The sequence below is a fragment of the Lineus longissimus genome, chromosome 5 (assembly GCF_910592395.1).
Source record: "Lineus longissimus chromosome 5, tnLinLong1.2, whole genome shotgun sequence".
Lineage (NCBI taxonomy): Eukaryota > Metazoa > Nemertea > Pilidiophora > Heteronemertea > Lineidae > Lineus > Lineus longissimus.
In genome coordinates, this window is record NC_088312.1 from 2,866,287 (window position 1) to 2,893,357 (window position 27,071).

A 27,071-nucleotide genomic window follows, 5' to 3' on the forward strand; every position below is an offset into this window, starting at 1 on the left:
AGAACGTGTGTATCTTATGTACATATCTGTATGTCGGGAAGAGTTCATATCACCCCGTGTTGACTGTGGCTTTACGTGCAATTCATGTATACCAATGCACAAGAACACTTACACCAGCATACACCTGAATCGGATCAAGTTACCTTGAATCCACTTGAAGGTAGAATTAATTACAAAGCTTCCTATTGATCTCATTATCGGAAGAATTACCTTATCTTTGAGATTTTGATTAAAGCTTGTTTTACTTTGATATAATATCAGACGTTATATGACATTGCGCACACTACGAGATAGAAATAATGTTTACATTGTACTAAAGCAAATTGGTAATAAAAACATCCCACACTCCAAGTTTCTCGTCAGCACACTCTCAACCTCAAGCTTCCTATTGCAAAAATTACAGGAAGTCCCCTACTGCCTAAAGTAACGCTTGTCAGTGATTAGTCTACATCTAATGACTGCACCGGTGATGAAGATTTCAGCCCATCTGATTGGCTTAAGTTGTCATATCTATTTTGGTTATTAGTTTACGAAAGGAAACAACGCAGAAAAGCGATATTCCCACGTTTGCAAAATTTTATTTAATTTTTTGCAACTTTGTGAGAACAGTTCAGAAAGACAACTACAGCGCCTATTGTTATTTTTGGAGCGGTCCTGGTGAAAAATGGGTTTTTAACCTCCAGGAAGGGCTTATAACATTCAATCATGCCAAACGGACGAGACCGAGTCATTAAGAAAGAATTACAATGCAATAAATGATTATTTATCATTTCGTTTTATTTGTGTTGTCAGTTTGATATATTGCCATTGCTTTGGCCCCATAGCAGAGGTAGCCCTATCAAAGTGGGGCACGGTCGGAGCCAGCAGTACGGCCGAATGACTGATAAACCACATCACCTCACCAAGCTATCACTTCGCGATTCTGCCGCCTATACAAGGGGTGTTTATATCTAATTTCAATTTGAAAGCCCAGTGCACAATCGGCCAGGCTGAGAATAAGTAATGGCCTTTGGCCTGTTGTATGGTAAGAAAACGGGTACAAAGCACCACACAGCTAATGACTTCGGGATCGTGAGTCATAAGAATACATTGGAAGCGAAGCCGTCAGCCGGGCATGATTGATGACCAGACTGCTGTCCGATATAGAACAGGGTTATGGACGAGCTCATTCAGGGAGGCGGAGCTTACCAAGTCATAAGCCATGATATCCATTACAACCATACCATGCTCTGAGTGACAAGGATAGATGGCACGGCGGCATCTTCAAAGGATGCCGAGCATTCAACCCACTTCAAAGCAATGGTGCGGCGGTTTGTGTCCAGGCGCGGAGCGATATAAACCTGAGCGTTAAAGTTGTCCCTATCAATCAGGGTCATTAACATCCGATCTCTCGAAGAGCAAAGACCGTGGAAAGCTTAGCTGTGTAGGACTATCAAAGTGTTGTTGAAGTGGATGTGTTTGTTAACTTGTTCAAAGGACGCAATATATCGTGTGTATTAAGCGGATTGATTTCATTCAACTCGTAGTGTGCCACTTTGAGAATTAGATCAGTTTACAATCAGTCGCACAGCGGTGCTCAATAATGGTACCGAATGCTGTCCAAAGGAATACGTGTTTGCCTTTGTAACGGATACGCTCTCCGAACGGTGTAGAGGGACAGTGTGCGTGTGGCAGGAGAGGCCACTCGGTGAGTGGTGATGATGCTTCGATTTGCGTTATTGGTGCTACTGGTGTCCGGTGGTTGGTGTCTCCGGGACGCCATCAACTTGGATGGAGGAGGGAAATGTGAACCCATCACAATTCCCATGTGTCAGGACATGAAGTACAACACGACACGAATGCCTAACCTCATCGGGCATAAAAACCAAAAGGAGGCCGCGGTAACTATAAACGAGTTCATGCCACTTGTCCAAATTGGCTGTTCTCGGTTGCTGAAGTTCTTCCTCTGTTCTCTTTACGCCCCGATGTGCACGGAACAAGTTGATGACACTTTGGTTATCCCCGTGTGTAGGTCGATGTGTCTTGAAGTCAAGTCAAATTGTGAACCTGTCCTGGTCAAGTTTGACTTCCCCTGGCCAATGATGTTGGATTGCGGGAAGCTCCCCGAGGGGAAAGACCCGAGACAACTTTGCATGGAAGCGCCAAGTGATGAACAGGACTCGGGACGCGGTCTCGGTGAGGACACAAATTTGGATCCGTACAGTAGCGAGTGGTGGAAACTGCTAGAAAGCCTCAAGCGTGAAGATAACTCTAACCTTTACCGAAACCCTAGGCCGTATGATAAGCCAACAAACAAGCCCTGGTACACCCATGAACCGAACGAGTGTCCGGATCGTTTTACGAGAGTTGACAAATCTCTAGGCAACAGTAACGAATCCTGCGCGCCAAAATGCAATGTTGATGTGATATTCCGAAGCGACGATAAAAAATTCGCAGAGATTTGGATGACAGTTTGGGCAACTCTCTGCTTCGTCGCCACCACAATAACTGTCTTAACTTTTCTCATTGACACTTCCCGTTTTAAATACCCAGAGCGACCCATTATCTTCCTGTCAATGTGCTATGCCATCTATTCTGCGGCTTATCTCCTCAGGGCAGCCACAGGACCTAATGCAATCTCTTGTGACAAAGCTAGAAACGGAGAGGAATTTCTTATCCAGGAAGGATTAGAAAGTACCTGGTGTATCATAGTCTTTTTAATATTATATTTCTTCGGAATGGCCAGTTCGTTGTGGTGGGTCGTTTTAACTTTTACTTGGTTCCTTGCTGCTGCCAGAAAGTGGGGCCAAGAAGCCATCGAGTCACTCAGTAGTTACTTCCATTTGGCCGCCTGGGCCGTTCCTGCCATAAAAACTATAGTCATCCTCACCATGCGGCGGGTTGACGGTGACGAACTCACTGGACTTTGCTATGTGGGCAACCAAGACCCTAACGCGATGGCGGGCTTCGTTCTCGGTCCCCTGGTCGCCTATCTGATATTGGGAACAGTATTTGTACTAGCGGGATTCTGTGCCTTATTCCGCATCAGGAAGAACTTAAAAAGTGAAGGAACCAATATAAGAAAGTTAGAAAAACTCATGGCTAAAATAGGTGTGTTTTCTGTGCTATATACGTTACCCGCAGTTTGTGTGGTGGGGTGCTATTTTTACAAGTATCTTCACCTCAACTATTGGGAAAGCCTAGCCATGACGTATGACTGCCGGGCAAGAGGTAAAAATGTGGACCCTTGCTCCTTGGAGGAGTCTATACCGAAGGTTGAAGTGTTCATGCTGCAGATCTTTATGTCTCTTGTTGTTGGCATTACTAGTGGAATGTGGATTTGGAGTTCTAAAACTGTCGAATCATGGCGGAATTTCTTCCAGCGCAGCTTCACGAGGAGAAAATCGAATGTGCCCACTTATCATCCTCCCACCGTTGGAGGGAATTGCCCGCAACAGAACAGGAAACTCATGTTGAAAACTGCTACATCTCGGGTGTGACAATGGAAGCACTCGAGAGAACAAAAACTGGATTTTCTGAGACTTTTTGGTCTTTGGGCCTATTTTATATGTTGCATTACTGGATTGATACGAGTGCATGACTGCTTATAAAGATACCTGTGAAATACATACTGTGCAACTCTTGTCAAAAAGTCAGGAATACAAACAATGACAACGAGCTACACGTGTACATATTGCATATCCATCAGGAACTATCACGGCTTTAGGGTGCATCACCCAAGCATGATAACAACAGATCGAGAGTGATGGCACCAAAAAGTTGCGATAGATCTTGACTGATGTTAGATAATGCCATTCTTTGGCGCCGTTCATTTGGATTTATTCATTCAGTTCATTGCATAAAGGATTATCATTACACTACGAGGAATTTAGAAGGGTTCCTAAAGAATTTCTTCCACAGATTGTTGCATTTACCGTTGCCATATGCATATAACACGTACCTTCACCAAAAGCGTAACTTGCACCGATACTCCTATACATGTAATGGCTGAGAGTGATGTTTGTCAAAGTCTATATTAACGACCCGGGACTTGTACATTGACATGGTGTTTTTGAGATTTAGTATTTCATGACAGACTTCACTCTCAGGCTAATGGGTTTTCATTCTATTTTCCAAACTGTCATTATTACGATCAGTGGTTGATAACCAGAACGTTACGTCTTCACGTCTTCATGATTGTCGCGTAAGGAATCTTGCTGTCCTTCTGAAATGTAAAGAAACCTTAATGATCATCTCAAAGCCTGAAGGCTTGGGACTTTTGAATGCCCGATGGAATGGTGCTGATAAAAATATTAACAAACTATGCAAGATGTAGTTAAGTCATTTTGAAAAGATATCAACTGTCAGAAAGTTTGTTCCAAACCAAGCCATGATAAACCTTGTTCATAGTATTCTCTGACCTGTAAATTGTCAACAACCAATCATAGGTTTGTCAATGCGCTAAGTGATGTTTATCTGTACATTTCTGTACATTATCTGCCTATTTGAAGAATAATTCTATTCATTATCGAATAATGGTATTATTAACTTGGCCATTGATATCTTTGCAATGGCCTTGGTATTGTTGAAATATCACCCTGTTGAAAGGGTTAACAACTTTTGTGAAAATTGTACATAACGGTCCCAGCAATGCATCCTGAGATACTCCTACATCGTCGAGATGCGGAGTATATTAAAAACCACTCGTTATGCCGGATGCAGCAAGGTGTATGCTGTCACCGAATCAGTTGAAGAGAACAATGATCTTTTGTCAAAGTTTGCTGGTGATTTTTTGAAAACTCTTCCTGCTTGTTGGGACATTTTTCAAGTTCCTGCGGCTTTTATAAGTAAGAAGATTGCATATACCAAAACAGGAAAGGTATTTTAAACAAAAGTTATTATCGCTTGCGGTGGGGTAAGAACAAGAATTCGTCTGAAAAGTGACCCTCCTGAATGACGAGATATCTTGTGGCTTATAATGAAATAAATAGACGCGAGTCGAGAATTCAATTTAAAAATCAGTCTGATTTTCCATTATTTGGTATTGGTAAGAGTTTCTGCAAGAATTGATGAAAACTAAATTGTTCTTGTTGTGCATTTCAACGATCCAGCAGTTCAGCATACGTAGTCACGGATTCCGGCACTTTCAACAAAGGTACCTTGCCAAAGGTTTGATATTGTTTGAAGACCGTGCCCAAGGCGCCGCCGTTATCTTGGCAATTTCTCTTTTGAAGTCGTGCGTCCATTTCCTTTGATTGATCACCTTGTTTACTTGCAAACATACCCGGATGCTCTGTCGTCTGCTCGTGAGTGAGTGAAAATGTAAGTTATCACAGAAATGTACACTTGCAAAATGCATACAACATTTACATACACGTAACATTTACGACCCATTAACTGAAAGGAAGAAAACGTAAACTATTAAATAAACCTCGCATTCCTGCTCCTTTCACGCAGGTCTACGTTTGTACGGGTTTGAACTATCATTGGGCCGGATATGGCTTTCCAACTGACAGTTAAAGGATATTTTACGACCTTGGTTGGCAGTGCACCTTTATTAACTGTTGATTTATCATTGGATTATCAGTTATAATGCATCGCTGTTGCTGTACAATCTTGCAAGATTCCTACAGGCCATTCTGCTTGCTGCTTCCAAAACAGGGACGTGAACTTTTGATGATCTCTTTCGAGTGATTTATTACGACATTCAAGTCCACGAGTCATCGGTTGGAATTGCTCATAAGCCGTTAGTTATCATAATGGATTCTTCATTTCGAATGTATCGTCAGTCTTTTGGTCCTAGAGCTCGAATAAACCATCAAAATGGTGATTTCACTGGACTATGGTTGGTAAGGTGTATCTGCCGTGCAGATAGACACTTTACATGGTTGATAGAGAAAGGTCAGAACTCTTCCCATCCGCCTCAAGCCATTATCTTTCATTACCATCGAACTGATAAGTTACTTCAACCTTCCTTGCACCTTCCTTGCATCTGTGATGGCTATCATCAACAGTGAGCTCCAGATCCAAACACAAGTTGTGTTAATGATGCTCTTTCACGGGTGGTGTTCATTTTCATCTTCATGCTTGTGTACTTCAAACTCCTTGTAACCTCAACATCAAAGCAACGCCAATAGTTTAATTCAAGATTATTTATCATTAAATGCGAACTGTTGAAATAAAAAGGAGTGTCAATCCAATTTAATCGCTACTCTTACCTCAGTGGCCATATGACCCCAACATCAGAAGAAAAGCTATTAACTGCAGTGCTTAATCAGTGCACATTTACATTTGATAATCACATCTAAGCGATATCAACCAACCTATTGAAGTGGTTACGTATAGGCAGGCATCTTAAGTTGAAAAGTCATCGATATGACATTTACTTCACCCCGATGACATTTTTGTTCTGTTCATTAGTGATTGCTCAGCCGTTGCTCACTGTAACAATGATGCTTCGTAAACATCGCCTAATAATCAGGCCCATTAAACCATTCGTGAACCAACCTATCGCGATTACGGCTTTGTCAAGTCGGTATGTCATTTTGGGACGCCCTGTTCAGCAGATTTCATGTTCAGCCATACTTCACATCACCTCCACTGGTTGTTCTGTATCCTAACATCCAACTCTGTATGCATTATCCATGTGACCTGGGGTATAGACACTCTCTGAACTATGATATACCCCTGTTTTGCATTTCTGTCAACACTGTGACATGCATGGTGTTCTAAAAATGTCAGTGTTTCGTCGCATGACCCAAATGCAATATGCCTAAAGGCGGTGGCACTATATTTGGACTAAGAATACCTGTGAACGTGTTGTGAAAATCTGGTTGCAGAGTGGCATGATGCTGCTGAATAAAAGTGATGAGATTACACCAAGTTTCTCCTCCGGGGCACTTGCATCCGATGCGTGTGCATCCATTGGTTACTGCATGAACACGATGCTGTTCATGTTGTGGAATTGAAAAAAGACAAGAATCGAGAGCTCTACATGTGTACAGCACTTCTACAGCGTTTTTCCGCTTTGAAACCTGGTAAAGGTGCCTTAGCATCCCGAAGTGCTCCGGGAAGAGCTCCGGAGCACTTCGAACTCTTTAGTTCGGAGAGAAAGAAGAAATTGGCTGCAGAGGGATTTGAACTCACGACCTCTTGGTCAGAACACTTCGCCACCGCGCTTTCTTGTATATTCATGCGCACAAGATGCGGTAATCGATCTCAAACTCCCTATAAATTTCTTTTATAGAACAGATCTCATCGCAAACCTTTGCTATAACTTCTAACGTCAACTCGAGTGGTTAGGGTCAAGAATAACAGTGGCACGACTTTGAAGTCGATGCCTTTTGTGTTAGCATAATCAGAGTTTGCTTATCGTTGGCTCGAGAAAATACCCTCGGTGTGTGATCGCGCAGTTGTCCATTGTGCTGACAGGCAGAACCATTCTCTGACAGGCAAAATAGTTTTCTTTACTTTAATTCAAAGGAAAACAGCATATAAATGGGTTATTTGCTATTTGCTACCAGCGTTCGTGCTCGACCGGCCCGTCCAGCGATAGTCACGGTTGTACGCTATACTCCGTCAAAAATGGAGTCAACCAGTAGTCAGTAAGAAATCTAATGATTAAACTGTGTACTAAAGGGTTTGCTCGAAAAAAATCTTAAAATTTCTAGATTTTTGGTCTCCATTGGTCACCAATATCAACATTTTCTATCTCTCAATGAGGAAACTGCTTACCACATTCCTACCACTTACCACATTCTTCACTCTTATCGGCAATATCGACGCGAACCAAGATCATTCGCGAAATCTGCAAGCAGCTTGCAGTATTTCTGCGAACTTACATGAGCAATGAATGCAATCTCAAGCAGAACATGATTTCAAAGGCAGCCGATTGTTCTTTTGCAGCCAGAACAAACCCTGTGTGGGTTATTACAACAAATGAACACAAGCACTCTATCGATTTCTGTATAGGACTAATAATGCTGACATATCCAATGTGGAGACGGTGAACGGTGTTCCATGACTACAGGGCACGCTTGTCATCACGTTTGTTTGTTTTACTAATATCACAGCGATTCTTTGAGAGAAGCCGCTGCCGCCGCGTGATGCTGCTGGCGATATCGTCAGACACTTTGATGTATCTGATGCCACGAAATGATGGTACAGAGAGATAGAGTGACGACGTGTGTATGCATAATGCACTTCATCACCGTTTGCGGGGAAATTATTCTTAAGTAATCATTTGAGAAAAGCAGCCCCCCCCCCCAAACAAAATATTGTTTTATAAGTGTAGAGACACCCTGCTCAATTTCAAAATAAAAAAGCCAACATCTGACTGCTTAGTTATTGAGGATTGCCGTATATATCGGAGGCTGGATCTGCTTCATCCGTCTGCTCCTTGTATCCCCGGGTAGAACCTGACGTTTGATGAAGTACCTTTATCAGTACCTTTCAAGATTCAGACTCAGCAATTCGCTTCTCATTTGTTCCCGACAGATAGGAGGAATTCGCCGGACGATGGTGGCGGCGCTGTTATCGGAGAATGCATTCTGCCGAATGGCGGTGTAAAAGTTTGAAATGTCCCAGGATAGAATGTCCGGGGAAGAAAGAATTCTATTACCGGTATGCGCAAATCACGTTTCTCAGTCAATTGAAAAAGTGGAGAAATGGTCACTCCAAGCGAAACCGATGGGTACAGCTAGAGTAACCAAGCTTGGCTTGAACTCAGTTGGACTGAGAAATCTGTTATAGGCCTTATCTTATCGATCAATTACCTTGGACAGTTTGAAGGAGGTCGGTCAGAGCTTTGATCTGACGGAAAGTAATCAAACTAACTGATAACGTACATTGGATAGATGGCCTAGAGTAAATACTTATATATTTGATTTGATTATGAAGGAATGTATGTGAGCCTTGTATACACTGTACAGACCTGTGTACGATGCACTTTAGATAGTGACGGCGGAGTATTTGCAAATCATGGCAAGGCAGAAAGAAATATTTGCTTTACATACCAAACCTACATCTAGAAGCTTCAATCTTATTTATACCTCCATGCTTCAATGGTTATGAAATTTATACAGTTCAGATGTGCTCATTACCTTGTACATGTAGATTTTAAAATGAGCAGATCAGTTCGTTAATGCCTAATTTGTTGCCCATCAAAACTGATAAAACTAATCTTCAAATTCGGGAATCGAGGAGATGAACGATCTTGCACTCGCAACATCACCTCTCCACGCTCCGCATGACATTTCCCAGTTAGTTTCGAGGTTGATCATTTTTTCCAATTCGCAGATCAAACGGAGTAGATCAAACATTGGCATCCGGTGTTTCTTATCAATCGTTTGCTTGTCACATTGGCGATGACGCGTCGGTGATTAATGACCACTCTATGCATTCAATTAGCATCAACGAAGAAGACAAAGCAAGCGAAGGAAATGCAATTTCGGAACGCATGCAACCTCAGCGACCTAACCCCCATTTTAACTCTCAGGTTTCGTTTTACATTTAACTCCAATCAGGTTTGGTCGTTTCAGCACCGAAGAACCTAAGAATTCAAGGTGACTTTTCGAAAGGTTTGGTCGTTCTTCCGGACATTCGCCTGAAAAGTAATTTCCTGGGTCCTGATTAGGCCTATATTTGCACCTCCGGTGAGTCTGCATCATCTCGAATACCAGGGCCCGGGGCCGTCGTATGCTCCTTCCCACGCACACGTTGCATAAGCATGGTCATTGCAGCCGCGAGTAAAGGCTCTGATGCTCAGGATGCTGGCACATACCCCTTTTAATTTCTGACAGCTATACGTGGTGTATGCTCCAGCGCTTTCGTCTGTAAACTGATAAAGAATCACCTTAATGGCGACCTTTGACATTCCTGGAAATGTGGAACTCACCAGGCAGTATATACATACTCCCGGGAGTTGACTCTCCTTGGCCAATACTACGCCAGAACAAAGAGCCATAAATGACAATGACTGTCACTAACATAAGATAAACAGTAGCAATAAAACGTTCAGTTCATGGTAGCCAGCAATATAAATGTATTTATTATTCTGCATCCTCGATAGAGAGTGTATTTGCAGTGATGGACAGTGCATGTGGTGGCTCCTTGAGTGTGAGTTCGCCAATACATGCACACTCGCATGTTAAAAAAATGCGCAGTAAATCATTCTGTCGTTTATGGTCGAATATCAAAATGCATCACGTACATACCACCGATGGCTATTTCAGAGAAAGCCGACCAAATAGGCATGGTGATTTGTACATAAGATGATGCTCGCCTCAATGAGTTCGATAACGATTCTTGAGTAACCAAGAAGAAAAGAAGCTTTCTCATCGAAATCACAGTAGGATCAAAGCGTTTCCTTTGAAGAGTTCGATGCAGGGACTGTGGTGATACGCGGTATTGTATCGCATCTCGAAGAGAATCCTCGAAAAACCAGAGTCGGTCATATCCTCCTCCCCTCGTGCACTGCCCAGTGTTGACCTGAAGTTCAAGATGCTCGAAGAGGGGGAGGATGACCATGAGGCTGACAGAGCCGATTTCCACGACAGGATCAATCACGCGGCGTATCGAAGAGGTGGTAGATGAATCCGCTTCATCGAACTCCGAATCCCTCCGAATCAAAACCCGATCCATTAGCGGGGTGAAGGCGCCCAACTATGGCAGTTGCTTTGAATCATGTTTGTGATCAAGCCGCTCCTGGGGTATAGTGGCAACTCGTGTGAATGCCTCACAGGATGATTGATGATCACTTCTGTGACCTCTTTCTCCTGCCAGACTCGGCAAAGTTTGGCGCGTTTTAGGGAAGATTTATGTGGCATTATAGGCCGCCCGGCGATCAATCACGCATGCGATATGATATAGCGATTCTGGGCATGAATACTGCCGATTATAGAGGCTTGTACGCCGAGCGGAGATTGATGGAGTTAAATTTATAAATGGCGCACACAACTGATAAAACACAAAGCGCCAGCTCCAGCGCAGATGTGGGTTCCTGCTATCTTGTTTGAAGAGGATGGTTTTGAGCCATGTTTTGAGCAGATTGTGTACATTGGCGATGGATTTCAGATTGAATTGAAATTGATTAAAGCGATGGGATCATTCGAAAATCACCCTTTTGTTTTCCGTAGATTGCTCTAGTGGGATGTTATAACTCAGAGCAAAGAGTGGCTTCTTGAGTCTGCTGGACTGGCTGATTTTATATTTCCTGAAAAAAATTTCATGTTGAAAAAAGATCATGCGATGTCCTTTCCCAGCCACCGTACTTATTCTATTGACAGAACGTTGTAACTTGTACCAACATTGGATCGTTGGACACTATGATTTTCTTTCTTGTGCATGATAGCTTTACCTCGTAAACCGTATAAAGTGGTGGAAACCGTCCGACGCATGCATCCCCAGCTAATCCTAGAGAATGGCTCGAGATTGGCTCAGACGGATGGCACAAAAATCGAAATACATACAAAATGAATGATGCAAGACGGCGCCATGGCAGGGCCGCGGACCTTTGAAAGGTATAGTCCCACGTCAAAATATTAGTGTCGGACAAGCGAACATTATCGGATCCTGATCGGGATTATGATTTTCTCAAAGAAATACAATAATAACTCTTAAAGGTAACAATATAGTGTTTCTTCCCTTGCGTCAATATTTCCTTTTGAGAAATCGTGTTACCACCCGTGTAAAAACAAAATCGACGAAAGTCAAAAGCTGGCCTTTGGCACTCTGACAACTAATGGTTCATTTTTTCAATGCAAAGTTTCGTTTGGAATAGATTCCTGCAAAATTCTTTGGTAACGGCTTTCTTTTTGACGGAAGCTTTCCAAAGACATTGACGTGAAGAAGGAATATTTGCTACTGACGCCCGAAATTGAAATTAAAACTTGTTGACAAAGGCGTTTCCTTTGACGAGAAAGGTTACGACAGAAGTTTACTGGAAGAAACTTTGCAAAGACGTTCCCTTGACAGAAAGAAGCTTTGCTCAAGACATTCACTTGGAATAAAGAAGCTTTGCTAAGACGTTCCCTCGGGCAAAAGAAAGCTTTACTAAGACGTTCCCTTGGTAGAAAGAATCTTTCCTAAGGCATTCACATGAAAGAAAGAAGCTTTATAAAATTCGCTCGGAAGAAAGAAGCTTTGCTAAGACAACTTGAGCCTCACTTCCTACTCGAATTATATACAACCTTAACAAGCTCCACAACCGCCGTTCCCCTTGGGATCCAATGGCCCACACCACCATCTTCCAACAGACAATATAATCTTACCATAAATCTTGGAGTCGGAGATGACCGGAATGCCAACTGAAATCTTTTAGCAGCCGACAAGGACCAACCATGGCTAATCAAATACGAAATCAGTTATCTTGTCCATACGATCTGTCAAACGCTCACAAGAGACCCCTAAACTTGCAAGAACATGAACCAAAAACTTGCTTAGCAGATACGTGTATTGACAAGAGAGTCAATGCCAATAAGACATTTGCGATTCATTGCCGAGTGGCCATTGGTTTGGCACGGAATACTGACTAGGTATTTACAATTTCAAACAAGTATCTGTGGGAATTGATACTAATTCTGCGTACGTGAGGAAATTCAATTCTCAGGTTCCGTTAGTCCGCGGACTGGGCTTGGCGGGGATGCTTTCAGCCCAAGGATACAGTAACAACAAGTGGTGCTCTTTGAATGATGCCAAATGGACGAAGATGGCACCATCTATGACCAGGCTACCTAAGATTTCTGTCACTAATTGTCCGTGGGAGCATACGCCATACGGGACTTGGGGAGGGGATGAGTCAGGATGGATCGCTTCAAGGCTGAAGACATGACTGCCGTAACAATACACAGAATGCAGAAGAAGAAGAAGAAGAGAAGGTAGATTCGGGTTTCACAAGCAAAATCATAATCATAATCCAAACACCGATTGCGCGAGCAAATTGGCTAGAGTTTCATGAATGACCGAATTTCTGCACCCTAGCGGACAATGAACAAACTACGGTCTGTGAAGGGAGTAATAATACTATCCCCGTTGGACTTGGGCCTGTCCTTGTACCTCTGCGTAAGGTGATGAGCGTTCACATCAGTCATCGCGGTACACTTTGGAAATGGTCCCTCGTCCGTACGGATATCCATAGTAAAAAGCGTATACGCCACTTGTCCTAAATGATGACTCTGATGTTCATCGCTGCGAGAGGATCATGGTCTGCGGACGAAGTTATCATCCTAACATGAGGAGCCTCATTGGCCTATATAGCTTCGTGTACAGAAATACTTGTACATCTTAATAGTGAATTAAGAGTAGTTAAACTGTATTCCACTTTGCAATTATTTAACTGCTACAACAGTACTATCACAGGTTACCACGGCAACGCATTCTTCTATCAGAATGATCATTTTGAAAGCTTTATCAACAGTCTATTAAATGGATTGGGATTTATTATTTCTGGGATTGGGCATATGTCTACCAACACCAATACCGGTACTGCCCCTATCAAATGATCTGCGACCCACGGTCAAAGTGGAACAAAAGTTCATCACCACGGCTCTTACAGTCCATAAGGTCGACTCCCGGTACAAAATAAGATAAAACTCCATGACAATGGTCGTAATCACTAAGAATTTCTAGGCCCGGTACACATTGATAGACAGCGCTAATTACCCCAGCAGTAAAATAGGCCTAGATAGTGACCCGGGTCGCTACGTAGCGCCCCGGGACAGATTGTTTGGAGATAGGTTTGTCCCGGGGCGCTACGTAGCGGCCCGGGACAGATTGTTTGGAGATAGCATTGTCCCGGGGCGCTACGTAGCGGCCCGGGAAGGGTTGGATGGAGTTGGCGTTATACCGGGCCGCTCCGTGATAGGTTGTCGGGAGATTGCGTTGTACCGGGGCGCTACGTAGCGGTCCGGGTAGGGTTGGATGAAGTTTGCATTATACCGGGCTGGTCCGTGATATGTTGTTAGGAGGTTGCGTTATACCGGGTCACCCGGGTAGGGTTGAGTGGAGATGTGGTATACCCGGGACGGTTTGTTCGACAACGATGCTACCTGTGGTTGGAATAATTTCATTAATGATCACCTTGGTTTCTTTTGATGATTAGTTAGCCTAAGACCGCAGTGGGGTCTCTAAAATGCGCTACCGGTTTCACGACAAATCATCCGAATTCCGTAAATATGATATCAAATCGCATGCAGACACAAGCTAGACTTCAGACATACATAATTCTGAAGCCTGGATAAAAGATACAATGTACATGTGCATGTAGTACATAATTCTGTAGCCTGGATAAAAGATACAATGTACATGTGCATGTAGTACATATATATTGGCCTGGCAAAGTCATGAAGTATAGGCCTTGCTTCAGAGATGTTATGGACATATTAGGTCATTGTCATCTGTTCTTTCCTCCGTCTGGATTCTCTCTTGGGATGAGGCACTGCTCTTGATAGGTCTACTACATGCCATCTCAACCAGGATAGGTTTTACCAGGCCTACCCCCTCAGAGGAGACTATCTATGCAACTGCAATGACGAACAGGGACATCTTCTAGAAGGATTCTCCTTTGGGTTGGGGCACTCCGCCCTTGATAGGCCTACTGCATGCCATGTCATCCACGGTGTGGGTTCTACCAGGCCTGCCCCCATAGAGGAGACTATCTATGCAACTGCAATGACGAACATGGACATCTTCTAGAAGGATTCTCCTTTGGCCTGCCCCCTCAGAGGAGACTATCCCTGTAACTGTAATATCGACCAGGGACATCTTCTACAAGGATTCTCCTTTGGGTTGGGGCACTCCGCCCTTGATAGGCCTACGTCTGTTACGGATCAACTCTGAAACAGTTTCAACTCTGAAAGACACCAACTCAACTTTGAAACTGCATCTCTGAAAGTATGAAAGCCTATGACCGCAGTGGGTTCTCTAAAATGCGCTACCGGTTTCACGACAAATCAACCGAATTTCGTAAATATGATATCAAATCGCATGCAGACACAAGCTAGACTTCAGATAAACATAATTCTGAAGCCTGGATAAGATAAAAGATACAATGTACATGTGCATGTAGTACAAATATATTGGCCTGGCAAAGTCATGAAGTAATAGGCCTCGTTTCAGAGATGTTATGGACATATTTATTAGGTCTTTGTCATCTGTTCTTTCTTCCGTCCGTTTCATATTTTCTTATTGATTTTGAAACCTTTTGTCCTTATATGTTAATGTTTTTGGAACAAAGAGATTGATACCCTGTTCACGGATGTGTAACAGCGCACTACTCCATGACCTGTGTAGGCCTACTACTGTACGTGCATGCGTGTGTGCACATACAGTCTGTTGATGTACACACACGCTGTGTATGCCCTATTCCAAATTGACTCCTTCCCGCGCTCGTCACCAAGGCAACTCCAATTAGACATAAGGAAGTCCAGGCTTCATTCGTAGATGTTCGTATCAAAATTGCCGAGCACTACCGAAGTTGGATGGGATATAGCAATGCAGCAGGCAGGTGGGAGAGGGGGGGACTCTTATAAATAGGCTAGGCCTAGAGATAGGTTGTGTCGTGACATGTCCTCGGCGACTGTTGTCTCATCTTTAGGCCTACTCTCGGAATAAGACACCAGCTGGGTGAAACACTAGGCCTACACCCCCTGCCTTATGAAGTATATAGGCCTAAAGGTTGTGACAATCCTCGCTGTTAATTGTCTCATCTCTCCGAACTATGGGTTGTGACTTGTCTCCAGCGACTATCTTGATAGGCTAGGCTACCAGAGGACACCAAATTTGGTCCTGCCTAATATTATTAACATCATTATCCGCATCATCATCATCATCATCTTTCGGTAGGCCTAAATGGTAGGGCGCAGTTTGCGCGTTATTAACCATGAAGTAGTTGCTCATTACGCAGACGGTGCACAGACGTTTATAAAATCTTGGTCGGTGCGATTAGAACGATAAAATCTGGAGGTTAAAAAAGTTGTGGTCTACGCGGAGCTGGAGGCTAGGGGTCTTGGCAGATGTTGTCGCTTCTGGGAGGGTGTTCCAGCTTCTGATCGTTCTGTGGAAGAAGGATGATGCCTCTTGCTGGGTGGTATCTGTCCAGGCCTCGGGTCCTTGGGTCGCCCATGGTGATGGAGTCTGGGGCGACGAAGTCCACGAGGCTGTGCCGGATATTGTAAAGCACTGTAGTGATGCCTTCCTTCTCCTCTCTTTGAGTGTATCCCACTGTAGGGTTTGGAGTTGGCGGGTGACAGATCCTGCACTGTCAGCAGCACAGCAGCAGTATGTTGTTCTTTGCGATCTGTCTCATCTTGGTAGGTCTAGCCCCCCCCCCCCCCACAGGACACATTGGTTCTGTCTATGATATCATAGGTTGTGACATGCCTTTTGCGACTATCTGTCTCATCTTGGTAGGCCTAGCCCCCCCCCCCCCCTCCCCACAGGACTTGTCCTTGTAAGGCCATCTCGATCTACCTGGGACAAATTTATGCCCGGGAGATATGCGTGTTTCGTCTCTCTCTGAAACATACACCCCATCCTGTTTCTGTGGGGACTATTGAGACGCTGCTTTAGTCGAGCAGTCTAGACAGCCTAATGCGTACGCTTTATACCTGAAAACAAGGGGCCTTTGATAATGGCCCCCTTTCCTCAAAATGAATGTTATTTCAGTATTAAGTACAGGCAGAGTCTTTCTATACAAAGAATATATAGAATTGTACAAATAATTGTATAGAAAGACTCTGGTACAGGCGACTTGCAACCGGCTTAAACCCGCAGACAGAGTATATTATTATACATCTAGGCCTAAGCCTAGGCCTTTTTAGCCAGCAATTGATCGAGGATGAGAAGATGAATAATGTCTTCTGTGTCCGAGGGTTATAGCCGGTGCTAGGCATGTCACTGCACATAGGCATATTACAGGTAAAACCAGGTATTATACCAGTAGGCTTACTAATCTAGGCTACTGTGTCCGCGGGTTTTAGCCGTTTGCGGGTCGCCTGTAAAAATACCTTTTTTTATACCTGTAATAGGCCTATGTGTGGTGCTATTCTAGCACCGGCTAAAACCTGCAGACACAGTAGGCGTATACAATTATTTATTTTGTACAGGCGACCTGCAACCGGTAACCCGCGGTCATAGTAGTTGGCCTATCTCGATGTAGCCCCACTTTGCTTTGCTCGAATAATTATATAATTCGGGGACAAGCACTTCAGTTTAAAAATAAACTTTTTCATGCCGGTGAGAAGTTTAAAATGTCCTACGTTAAAATGTCCGGGAACAAAGGATTCTATTATGCGCTTCAATCTCTGAGCTATTGACGGTCAGGGTCTCTATAGAACCATATTGCAGAATACAATAGGGCCGGACACTTTTTCCAGGCGGGACACTTTTTACTTTTACACCGGATCCACAGGGCTAAATCAGAGTCATTCTAAACAACTGTTTAGAATGACTCTGGCTAAATGAATCAGATACAGTACCGGGATTATTATCAATTTGGTTTATTATTTGGTTTATTATTTTGTATCTCACAGAGATATTAAACACCAAGTGTTTTCTTATAGTAAAGCATAGTACAATTCAATTTATTTCATCTTGTTAATGCCCATGGGGCTGTTACAGATATATCATGAAGCATAGGCCTATGAGGAGAGACGAAATAATGTTCAGTAGGGGCCCATGTAGGCCTATACCCTATAGCTAGGTAGGCCTATAGTACAGGACGCCAACACACGACCCCCAATAAGCAACCCAGTTCCTCACCCCGACCGCTTAATAAACGCGTGGGGATTACATAAAAGGCCTGAATTCACCCATGTGTATGCCACGCGATTGTGTTGTAGTAATTAAGATTGGATGTAGGCCTAATTATTGTGTTTGTTGGAACCAGCTTCCTTGAACCAAGCAGCGTGTATTATTATAGGCTCTTTTGGGCTACCATCTTGGACAGGTTTAGGCATGCACTGTAGTGTATAAAAGATGACTTTAATGGAGTTTTTCTGTAGAAATACTGATGATTGTTTGCACCTCTTTTATGCTTCAGCCCAGATACAAAATCTTCTGAAAATAGCATTTTAGTGTTCTGCTTATAACATAACTTTGTATGACTGTGATTAGATTAAGTTTTCACCAAATGAAAGACAAATAAATGACATTTAAGGCCCTACTTGTTATTCGTTGTGAAGATGATTCGTCATTCAAAAATGTCATGCTCATACATGGTATGAAAGATTGGTGTCCTATTGTACCAAAATGAAACAGATAGTCGCAAAGGACATGTAAACCCTTGATAAAAGGCAGGGCAAGGTGTCGTGTTCTATATACTAAGATGAGACCACAGACTCGCAAAGGACATATAATATCATAGACAGAACCAAGGTGTCCTGTTGCACCACGATGACACAGTAGTCGCAAAGCTAGGGCATGTCACAACCTTTAATATCATAGCCAGAACCAATGTGTCCTGTGGGGGGGGGGGGGGCTAGGCCTACCAAGATGAGACAGATAGTCGCAAAGGACAGTCACAACCTATAATATCCATAGACAGGACCAATGTGTCCTGTGGGGAGGGGGGGGGGGCTAGGCCTACCAAGATGAGACAGATAGTCGCAAAGGGCATGTCACAACCTATGATATCATAGACAGAACCAATGTGTCCTGTGGGGGGGGGGGGGGCTAGGCCTACCAAGATGAGACAGATCGCAAAGAACAACATACTGCTGCTGTGCTGCTGACAGTGTCCTTCATAGGCAAGACCAAGGTGTCCTTACTAAGATGCAGATAGTCGTAAAAAGGGCAGTCACAACCGACCTACTGGAGCGAATTCAACGAAGAGCAGCGCGATTTTTTTTGTCACCAATGAATACAGAGACCGAAGACCAGGATCTGTCACCCGCCAACTCCAAACCCTACAGTGGGATACACTCAAAGAGAGGAGAAGGAAGGCATCACTACAGTGCTTTACAATATCCGGCACAGCCTCGTGGACTTCGTCGCCCCAGACTCCATCACCATGGGCGACCCGAGGACCCGAGGCCTGGACAGATACCACCCAGCAAGAGGCATCATCCTTCTTCCACAGAACGATCAGAAGCTGGAACACCCTCCCAGAAGCGACAACATCTGCCAAGACCCCTAGCCTCCAGCTCCGCGTAGACCACAACTATTTTAACCACCAGATTTTATCGTTTTAATCGCACCGACCAAGATTTTATAAACGTCTGTGCACCGTCTGCGTAATGAGCAACTACTTCATGGTTAATAACGCGCAAACTGCGCCCTACCATTTAGGCCTACCGAAAGATGATGATGATGCGGATAATGATAATAATAATATTAGGCAGGACCAAATTTGGTGTCCTCTAGTAGCCTAACCTATCAGGATAGTCGCTGGAGACACGTCACAACCCATAGTTCGGAGAGATGAGACAATTAACAGTGAGGATTGTCACAACATTTAGGCCTATATACTTCATAAGGCAGGGGGTGTAGGCCTCGTGTTTCACCCAGCTGGGGTCTTATTCCAAGAATAGGCCTTAAGATGAGACAACAGTCGCCGAGGACATGTCACGACACAACCTATCTCTAGGCCTAGCCTATTTATAAGAGTCCCCCCCCCCTCTCCCACCCGCCTGCTGCATTGCTATATCCCATCCAACTTCGGTAGTGCTCGGCAATTTTGATAAGAACATCTACGAATGAAGCCTGGACTTCCTTATGTCTAATTGGGGTTGCCTTGGTGACGAGCGCGGGAAGGAGTCAATTAGGAATAGGGCATACACAGCGTGTGTGTACATCAACAGACTGTATGTGCACATACGCATGCACGTACAGTAGTAGGCCTACACAAGTCATGGAGTAGTGCGCTCTTACACATCCGTGAACAGGGTATCAATCTCTTTGTTCCAAAAACATTAACATATAAGGACGAAAGGTTTCAAAATCAATAAGAAAATATGAAACGAACGGAAGAATGAACAGATGACAAGGACCTAATAAATATGTCCATAACATCTCTGAAACGAGGCCTATTACTTCATGACTTTGCCAGGCCAATATATTTGTACTACATGCACATGTGCACTCATGGTCAAAAGTTTATGGACACCAGATTTTGCACATTTTCTCAAAAACGGCTAATCCTTTTTTACCCAAATTTTCACCAATGTTGGAGAATCTTCTTGGCTATCGAATGATATCATAGTTGATATCAGGACCAATTGCATAACAAAGTTATTACATACTTTTGAGGGGCATCTATTTTCACTTTTTGGTTGATGGATTTTTTAAATCGAAGTATAAATCTTGCATCATACAGATAACAATGCTAAGACTTTCTGTGCAGAAAGTATTTAAAAATATCATTTACTTTTCATGATATATCAAAATATCAAAATTTTTATTTATCCATATTCTGAAAATTTTGAGATTTTTTTGATTTTTCGTTATATCCTAGTAGTACCCATGTCCCCTGAATGAATGGTGATTTTTTTCTGATTTTCAACTAAAGGAACATCTTGAAATTATAATATGAACATTTTCATACTACCAAGTATCCACCTTTTCTCAGCAATATTAGTTGCTAGCTGTGCTAAATTGGTGCCATTCATTATTTGGGTATGACTTCTCAATGATACAGTTGCAAAAAACCCAAAAATATCAAATTATCAAAATATCAAAATATCAAAATTTTGATATTTCGATATATCTCAAAACCGAAATGAGATTTATCCAATTTTTTTCACAGAAAGTCTTAGCAATGTGCAAGATATAATGTAGGGTAAATTTGGTTTTGAAAAATTGATTAACAAAAAGGTAAAAAAAGATGCCTCTCAAAATGATGTAATAACTTTGTTATGCAATTGGTCCTGATATCAACTATCACGTCATTCGATAGCCAAGAAGATTCTCCACCATTGGTGAAAATTTCGGTTCAATAGGATTAGCCGTTTTTGAGAAAATGTGCAAAAACTGGTGTCCATAAACTTTTGAACATGATTGTACATTGTATCTTTTATCCAGGCTTCAGAATTATGTTTGTCTGAAGTCTAGCTTGTGTCTGCATGCGATTTGATATCATATTTACGAAATTCGGTTGATTTGTCGTGAAACCGGTAGCGCATTTTAGAGAACCCACTGCGGTCATAGGCTTTCACACTTTCAGAGATGCAGTTTCAAAGTTGAGTTGGTGTCTTTCAGAGTTGAAACTGTTTCAGAGTTGATCCGTAACAGACGTAGGCCTATCAAGGGCGGAGTGCCCCAACCCAAAGGAGAATCCTTGTAGAAGATGTCCCTGGTCGATATTACAGTTATAGGGATAGTCTCCTCTGAGGGGGCAGGCCAAAGGAGAATCCTTCTAGAAGATGTCCATGTTCGTCATTGCAGTTGCATAGATAGTCTCCTCTATGGGGGCAGGCCTGGTAGAACCCACACCGTGGATGACATGGCATGCAGTAGGCCTATCAAGGGCGGAGTGCCCCAACCCAAAGGAGAATCCTTCTAGAAGATGTCCCTGTTCGTCATTGCAGTTGCATAGATAGTCTCCTCTGAGGGGGTAGGCCTGGTAAAACCTATCCTGGTTGAGATGGCATGTAGTAGACCTATCAAGAGCAGTGCCTCATCCCAAGAGAGAATCCAGACGGAGGAAAGAACATATGACAATGACCTAATATGTCCATAACATCTCTGAAGCAAGGCCTATACTTCATGACTTTGCCAGGCCAATATATATGTACATCATGCACATGTACATTGTATCTTTTATCCAGGCTACAGAATTATGTATGTCTGAAGTCTAGCTTGTGTCTGCATGCGATTTGATATCATATTTACGGAATTCGGATGATTTGTCGTGAAACCGGTAGCGCATTTTAGAGACCCCACTGCGGTCTTAGGCTAACTAATCATCAAAAGAAACCAAGGTGATCATTAATGAAATTATTCCAACCACAGGTAGCATCGTTGTCGAACAAACCGTCCCGGGTATACCACATCTCCACTCAACCCTACCCGGGTGACCCGGTATAACGCAACCTCCTAACAACATATCACGGACCAGCCCGGTATAATGCAAATTTCATCCAACCCTACCCGGGCCGCTACGTAGCGCCCCGGTACAACGCAATCTCCCGACAACCTATCACGGAGCGGCCCGGTATAACGCCAACTCCATCCAACCCTTCCCGGGCCGCTACGTAGCGCCCCGGGACAATGCTATCTCCAAACAATCTGTCCCGGGCCGCTACGTAGCGCCCCGGGACAAACCTATCTCCAAACAATCTGTCCCGGGGCGCTACGTAGCGACCCGGGTCACTATCTAGGCCTATTTTACTGCTGGGGTAATTAGCGCTATCTATCAATGTGTACCGGGCCTAGAAATTCTTAGTGATTACGACCATTGTCATGGAGTTTTATCTTATTTTGTACCGGGAGTCGACCTTATGGACTGTAAGAGCCGTGGTGATGAACTTTTGTTCCACTTTGACCGTGGGTCGCAGATCATTTGATAGGGGCAGTACCGGTATTGGTGTTGGTAGACATATGCCCAATCCCAGAAATAATAAATCCCAATCCATTTAATAGACTGTTTATCCCAGAAAAAGCAACCCCTCTCATATTTACTAGAACGCGCGGCAGCGTTGCACGAAGAATGAAAGGAAGCGCCAGTAACATGCACTCCATTTGCTCTTTGATCTCGGCGAAGGCTCAGGAGTCGTCATTGATATTTCTTTTCGGGGGCATCGAATTAGTGGCGTAGCGGTAGATTGGTGCAGACAAACCTCGTTCTCATGGTTTTCCGATTCTGTACTCATCTTTGACGACCCAGCCTGTTCGTTGGTTTCTCTACTTGTGTCTCAAACAACGGTGTGTGCTCTCGGCGCATGTTGATGTGGTCGGGCCCCTGGGGTTGGACCTGCAGAAAATGGGGTCCGAGCATTCCTCATGTTCATAAGTAGAAATTGAGAGCGGTAACCTAAGAAAGAAGCTCTAATGCATTGGCTTTATAAAGACCAACCGACAATCATGTGTCAGTATTCATGCCATATTTCCGACCAACGGCAATATGAAAACCAAGGCATCTGTTCCGTGAGGTCAGTTGTTCAGGATTTTGCGTAAAGATAACCAGCTTCATGATTGGAGTTATGGAACGATTTCACATTCTGGATGTCAGCACCAGGATAGATATACCTCTTCTCACATGCTTAACCACTTGTATCTTGATTTATTGGGTGTAGAGGTATCTTTACCAATGATTAGTGTAACCTTTGCACAGGTAATTCCTCTGAAGATGTTTGTATCCAATTATCGACCATAAAAATTACTAACTCCAAGCCGATGGTTACACTTGCAGCGACATCAAAGCTGCTATGACTCATGAAGAAAATCTTGCCCACAGGTGACATAATAGCAACGCATGCTGGTCCGGGCAACAGATAGGAATGTACCACTGCCATGTACAAAGATATTGTAATGAAGAACCTTTCGCAGGGACACCCCAAGGATGTCGTTGATTGGTAGCAGTGGTGAAGTTATACTTTGTATTTGCCACATTGGAATGTTACACACCTGTTTTGGAACAATCATAATCACAATAACGCAGTCATCAAGATGATACCGGCATGCACGCCTTCTCTCCCACAGACCGGAACTACGTTTATTGACGTCGTTCCGAAAATCTTCCGAGCCGCTGTACGCGTGGAGATGAGCTAATTACTGTAAATTCGAAGCAACTTGCTGTGCGTCAGAATTTGACAGACAACAATATTGATACATATACATATAGTATGACGTCATCCAAGATGACTCGTTCTTCAGCATCCGTATCTGATAGATAATGTTCCAGGCGAACGCTTCAAAAGTCCTCGTGCTGAGCGAAACGGAAGCAACGGGTTCGCATTTTATCATCCCTGAGATAATCTCGAAAGCAGCGGGCACCTGAGCAGACAGCCATTTTCTTTTCACATCATATTCGTTCCCATATTTTCTTTTCCATTACTAGTTTAGTGTCTGTTAATAGTACATAAAATCCTGGAAAGAGGTTGACAGAGTGTCGCCTGCTTAGTTTCGGAAGAGACTAGAGAAGCAGGTCCAGGACAGATTGCCGCGAAAATTGGAGTGGCAAGCGTATTGGGACGCAGAAATTGACGATTCATCTATGTACAAGGGTCAGACGAAGTTCAGAACAGAGGCTGATTTATCCCGTATTCATCTCCCCATCCGGAGTTTCGAAACTGCTACGAAAACTACCTTTATCACGTATTGGAAAGATCCCGACTTTGGCAAATTCCTCAAAGGCATGTACATGTTCGCGGCAATCGTTCCTGGACCTGCTTCTCTAGCCTCTTCCCTTATCTTTGCACATCATAACGGCGGAGTAATTTACGATCACCGAATCGCGGCTAAGCTTGAAAGAGTCATTCTTAATCGTTCTGAGTCAGAATTAGAGGTAATTATTCTCCGACATGTGCAGAATTACTGTATGTCCATTGCACAAACGAGAAATATATTCAAATTTGCAAGCGTTTCTCATTAGTCGAGTGTCATCCAGGGGCTATATATATAGTGAGAAAATCAAGATTCATGTATTTTCTGACATCGCAAATCCAGTTATTTTGATTTATTTTAGAAGATGGGAAACATTTATTGCTGATTGCTTCGTGCTTCCTTTGGGCTAACATGTTTTAGCATGTTTAACTTAGACCTTATCGCTGCCCTGCCGTTTGATTTCGCCTCTATTTAGTCGCTTGTGTGCTGCTCAGGGCGACATGTAAATGAGCCATCTTTCTATGAATTCGGAAGGGCTTGGCGAGCAAGCATGTCTGCTTATCGAACAAGGCTTGATTTAGAACAAACATTGATTTATAGCCAACGTAAATATCTTGTCAGGACGCAAAAATCATTCATCACTAAAGCAGGCACGGGTCCGTGAAGCAGGTAAACACTAGCTCCCACTAAACGATGGATGGATCTGCGGCACCCCTGCAACAGAACGGCTTGAGGCCGGTACCAAAGGTCTCTCCTAACCGCGTCGTCACTAAAGAAGATCGAGTCTCCAACTTCCGTCAGTTACACAATTACAGATCACTGGATATCAAGAACTATTAACTTTTGTCAACTTATTGACGCTCGCTAACCATGCTAAAGCCGCCATCCGGGATCCCGCGCCCCTGCAAGGAAAACCCTCAAACGGCCCCCCTAACTTGCTTTGCACTCGCCGTTCTATAAATCTTATCATCGACGGGCCAAATCGGCTTTTTTTCTGTGGACGACGAAAGAGTACGTCAAGGCAAAATGGGTTGATTTGTCCAATCTTTCACTGAGAAAACATGCAACCAAAACTCCTGGCCTCAACTGCACATGCCAAACGGACGACTCTGTTACTTGGTTACTACATGCAGCTGGACTTCATCATGACATCACCCATAAATACTTCAGATCAAACTTGTTGGTTTTTGCGTGCTTTGTAACCTGATAGCCTGCTTTATGTACGTTCATTTTTGCTCAAATATTATCTCTCACAGTGGGGTAAATATTTAGATGGGGTGATAAACTGCTAGACCTGCACTATCGCTGTGTGTACTGTTTGGGCCGCAGGCAGGCAGGTCTAGCTTTGGCGCGTATACTTTTGCGCCCAGCGCACCCGCCGGGGAGAAACTTCCGGAAGTAACGTCCAATCAGATGAACTCATGAAATTCTGCATTATAAACTGACATTATCCAACCAATCACACCGGGCCAATCACAAAGCGTTGAATAGATTGAGGAGTGCCTTCAAAAAAACCCAGTGGTTATTTTCACAACGACGCACCATCCAAACTGTGTCCAATTCGGCTACCATATTTTGTGCCGACGCCATCATTTTTTCAGACGGCATGTTCAAACTAGCCGTTGATTTCAATTTTCTAATGTTATCATCAAGAACTGAACCCATCGTACTGCTCTTTCTTTGAACAAATCAATCAATAAAACTGAGTCAATTCATGTAATTATTATTTAGCACTCCATCGACTGTATGAATAACTTGTTCCATAACATATTTGGCAAAAAAAGATCAAAGCGATATTGTTTATACTCCATTAATCGCGCTGTCAACTACGGCTTAACACGCAACTTCCAGAATCAAGAGTCAACAATTAATAGGTTCCCATCAAAAGTTGACTAAATTATTCATACTGAGCAGTACATTTTCCAGTAAAATAAGTGTGGGATTCTTGGTCTAGTAGGGTTGAAAAAAACTGAAGAACTCGACCAATGTTTGCTTGATTTTTTACCGTCTGCTTCAAACAGCTGAACGATTCGCTCGTCAGGAAGTGACATCATGACCAGCGTCAACAACAGACGCATGATCGAGAATAAAAACATTATCTTTTCACATGTTCACGACTTGAAATGAATGTAAACAGAGCAATCATTTGCAGAACCATCAAAAAGACGTGATTTAGCTGCGTTTTCTTTCTGAATTCACAAATAACAAAAATGTGCCTTTCCCATGCAGTCGTCTTACATGGGTAATATGCAGGTACACGTCATTGTTGTGCCTACGAATTGTACTAGTCAAGGCAATTACACCCTGGAGAATCAGCACCACATTTCTCGAGGGGATTCTCAGGCTGGGCTTAGACCGAGGTATAGGATTTCCTGAAAATGTCATCTCTGCTATTCCCGAGGTGATCTTGCTAGCCCACAGAAAATGCGAAACTTTTGCATCAGCGCAAAATCACAATTGTGGATCGCAAATATTTTTATCGTGTTGGCGGGGTTAACACTTGTAAGCATAACTGGGTGTGAAAGAAGGCAAGCTGCATGCATCCGTGGTTCGGCATGCTTCACCAACTCCAACATCTCCATAAAAATGTTGTCTCTGTAAGGCGGTGCATTTAAGGAGTCCTTCGGCATGGGTCGTATGTACTTTAAGACTCCAACTCGATGCTAATGATATTCACTATCAATGGTAGCGGTATTTTCTCGTGATTTATGACCCGAACTTACTACCCGGGTAAAAGTAGTCCCTGTTCGGTTTTAGCGTGTATCTGGCAGTGTTCGCCATGTCTGCTGCTTTCTTCTTGAAGATCAAGGACGAAGGATAAAATATTTAGTTTA

At 43.4% G+C, this 27,071-nt stretch overlaps 1 protein-coding gene across 1 annotated transcript; it reads left to right on the forward strand.

The window, feature by feature from the left end:
* Window positions 1-1,148: 1,148 nt before the first annotated feature.
* On the forward strand, window positions 1,149-6,142 carry LOC135488239 (frizzled-9-like). Its single transcript, XM_064772759.1, has one exon. It carries the CDS (start codon window positions 1,698-1,700, stop codon window positions 3,477-3,479), a length of 1,782 nt encoding a protein of 593 aa, XP_064628829.1. The 5' UTR covers window positions 1,149-1,697; the 3' UTR covers window positions 3,480-6,142.
* Window positions 6,143-27,071: the final 20,929 nt, after the last annotated feature.

Coding starts and splice junctions, on each gene's coding strand:
- LOC135488239 (XM_064772759.1), top strand. CDS start 1,698: ATGATGCTTCGATTTGCGTTATTGGTGCTACTGGTGTCCGGTGGTTGG.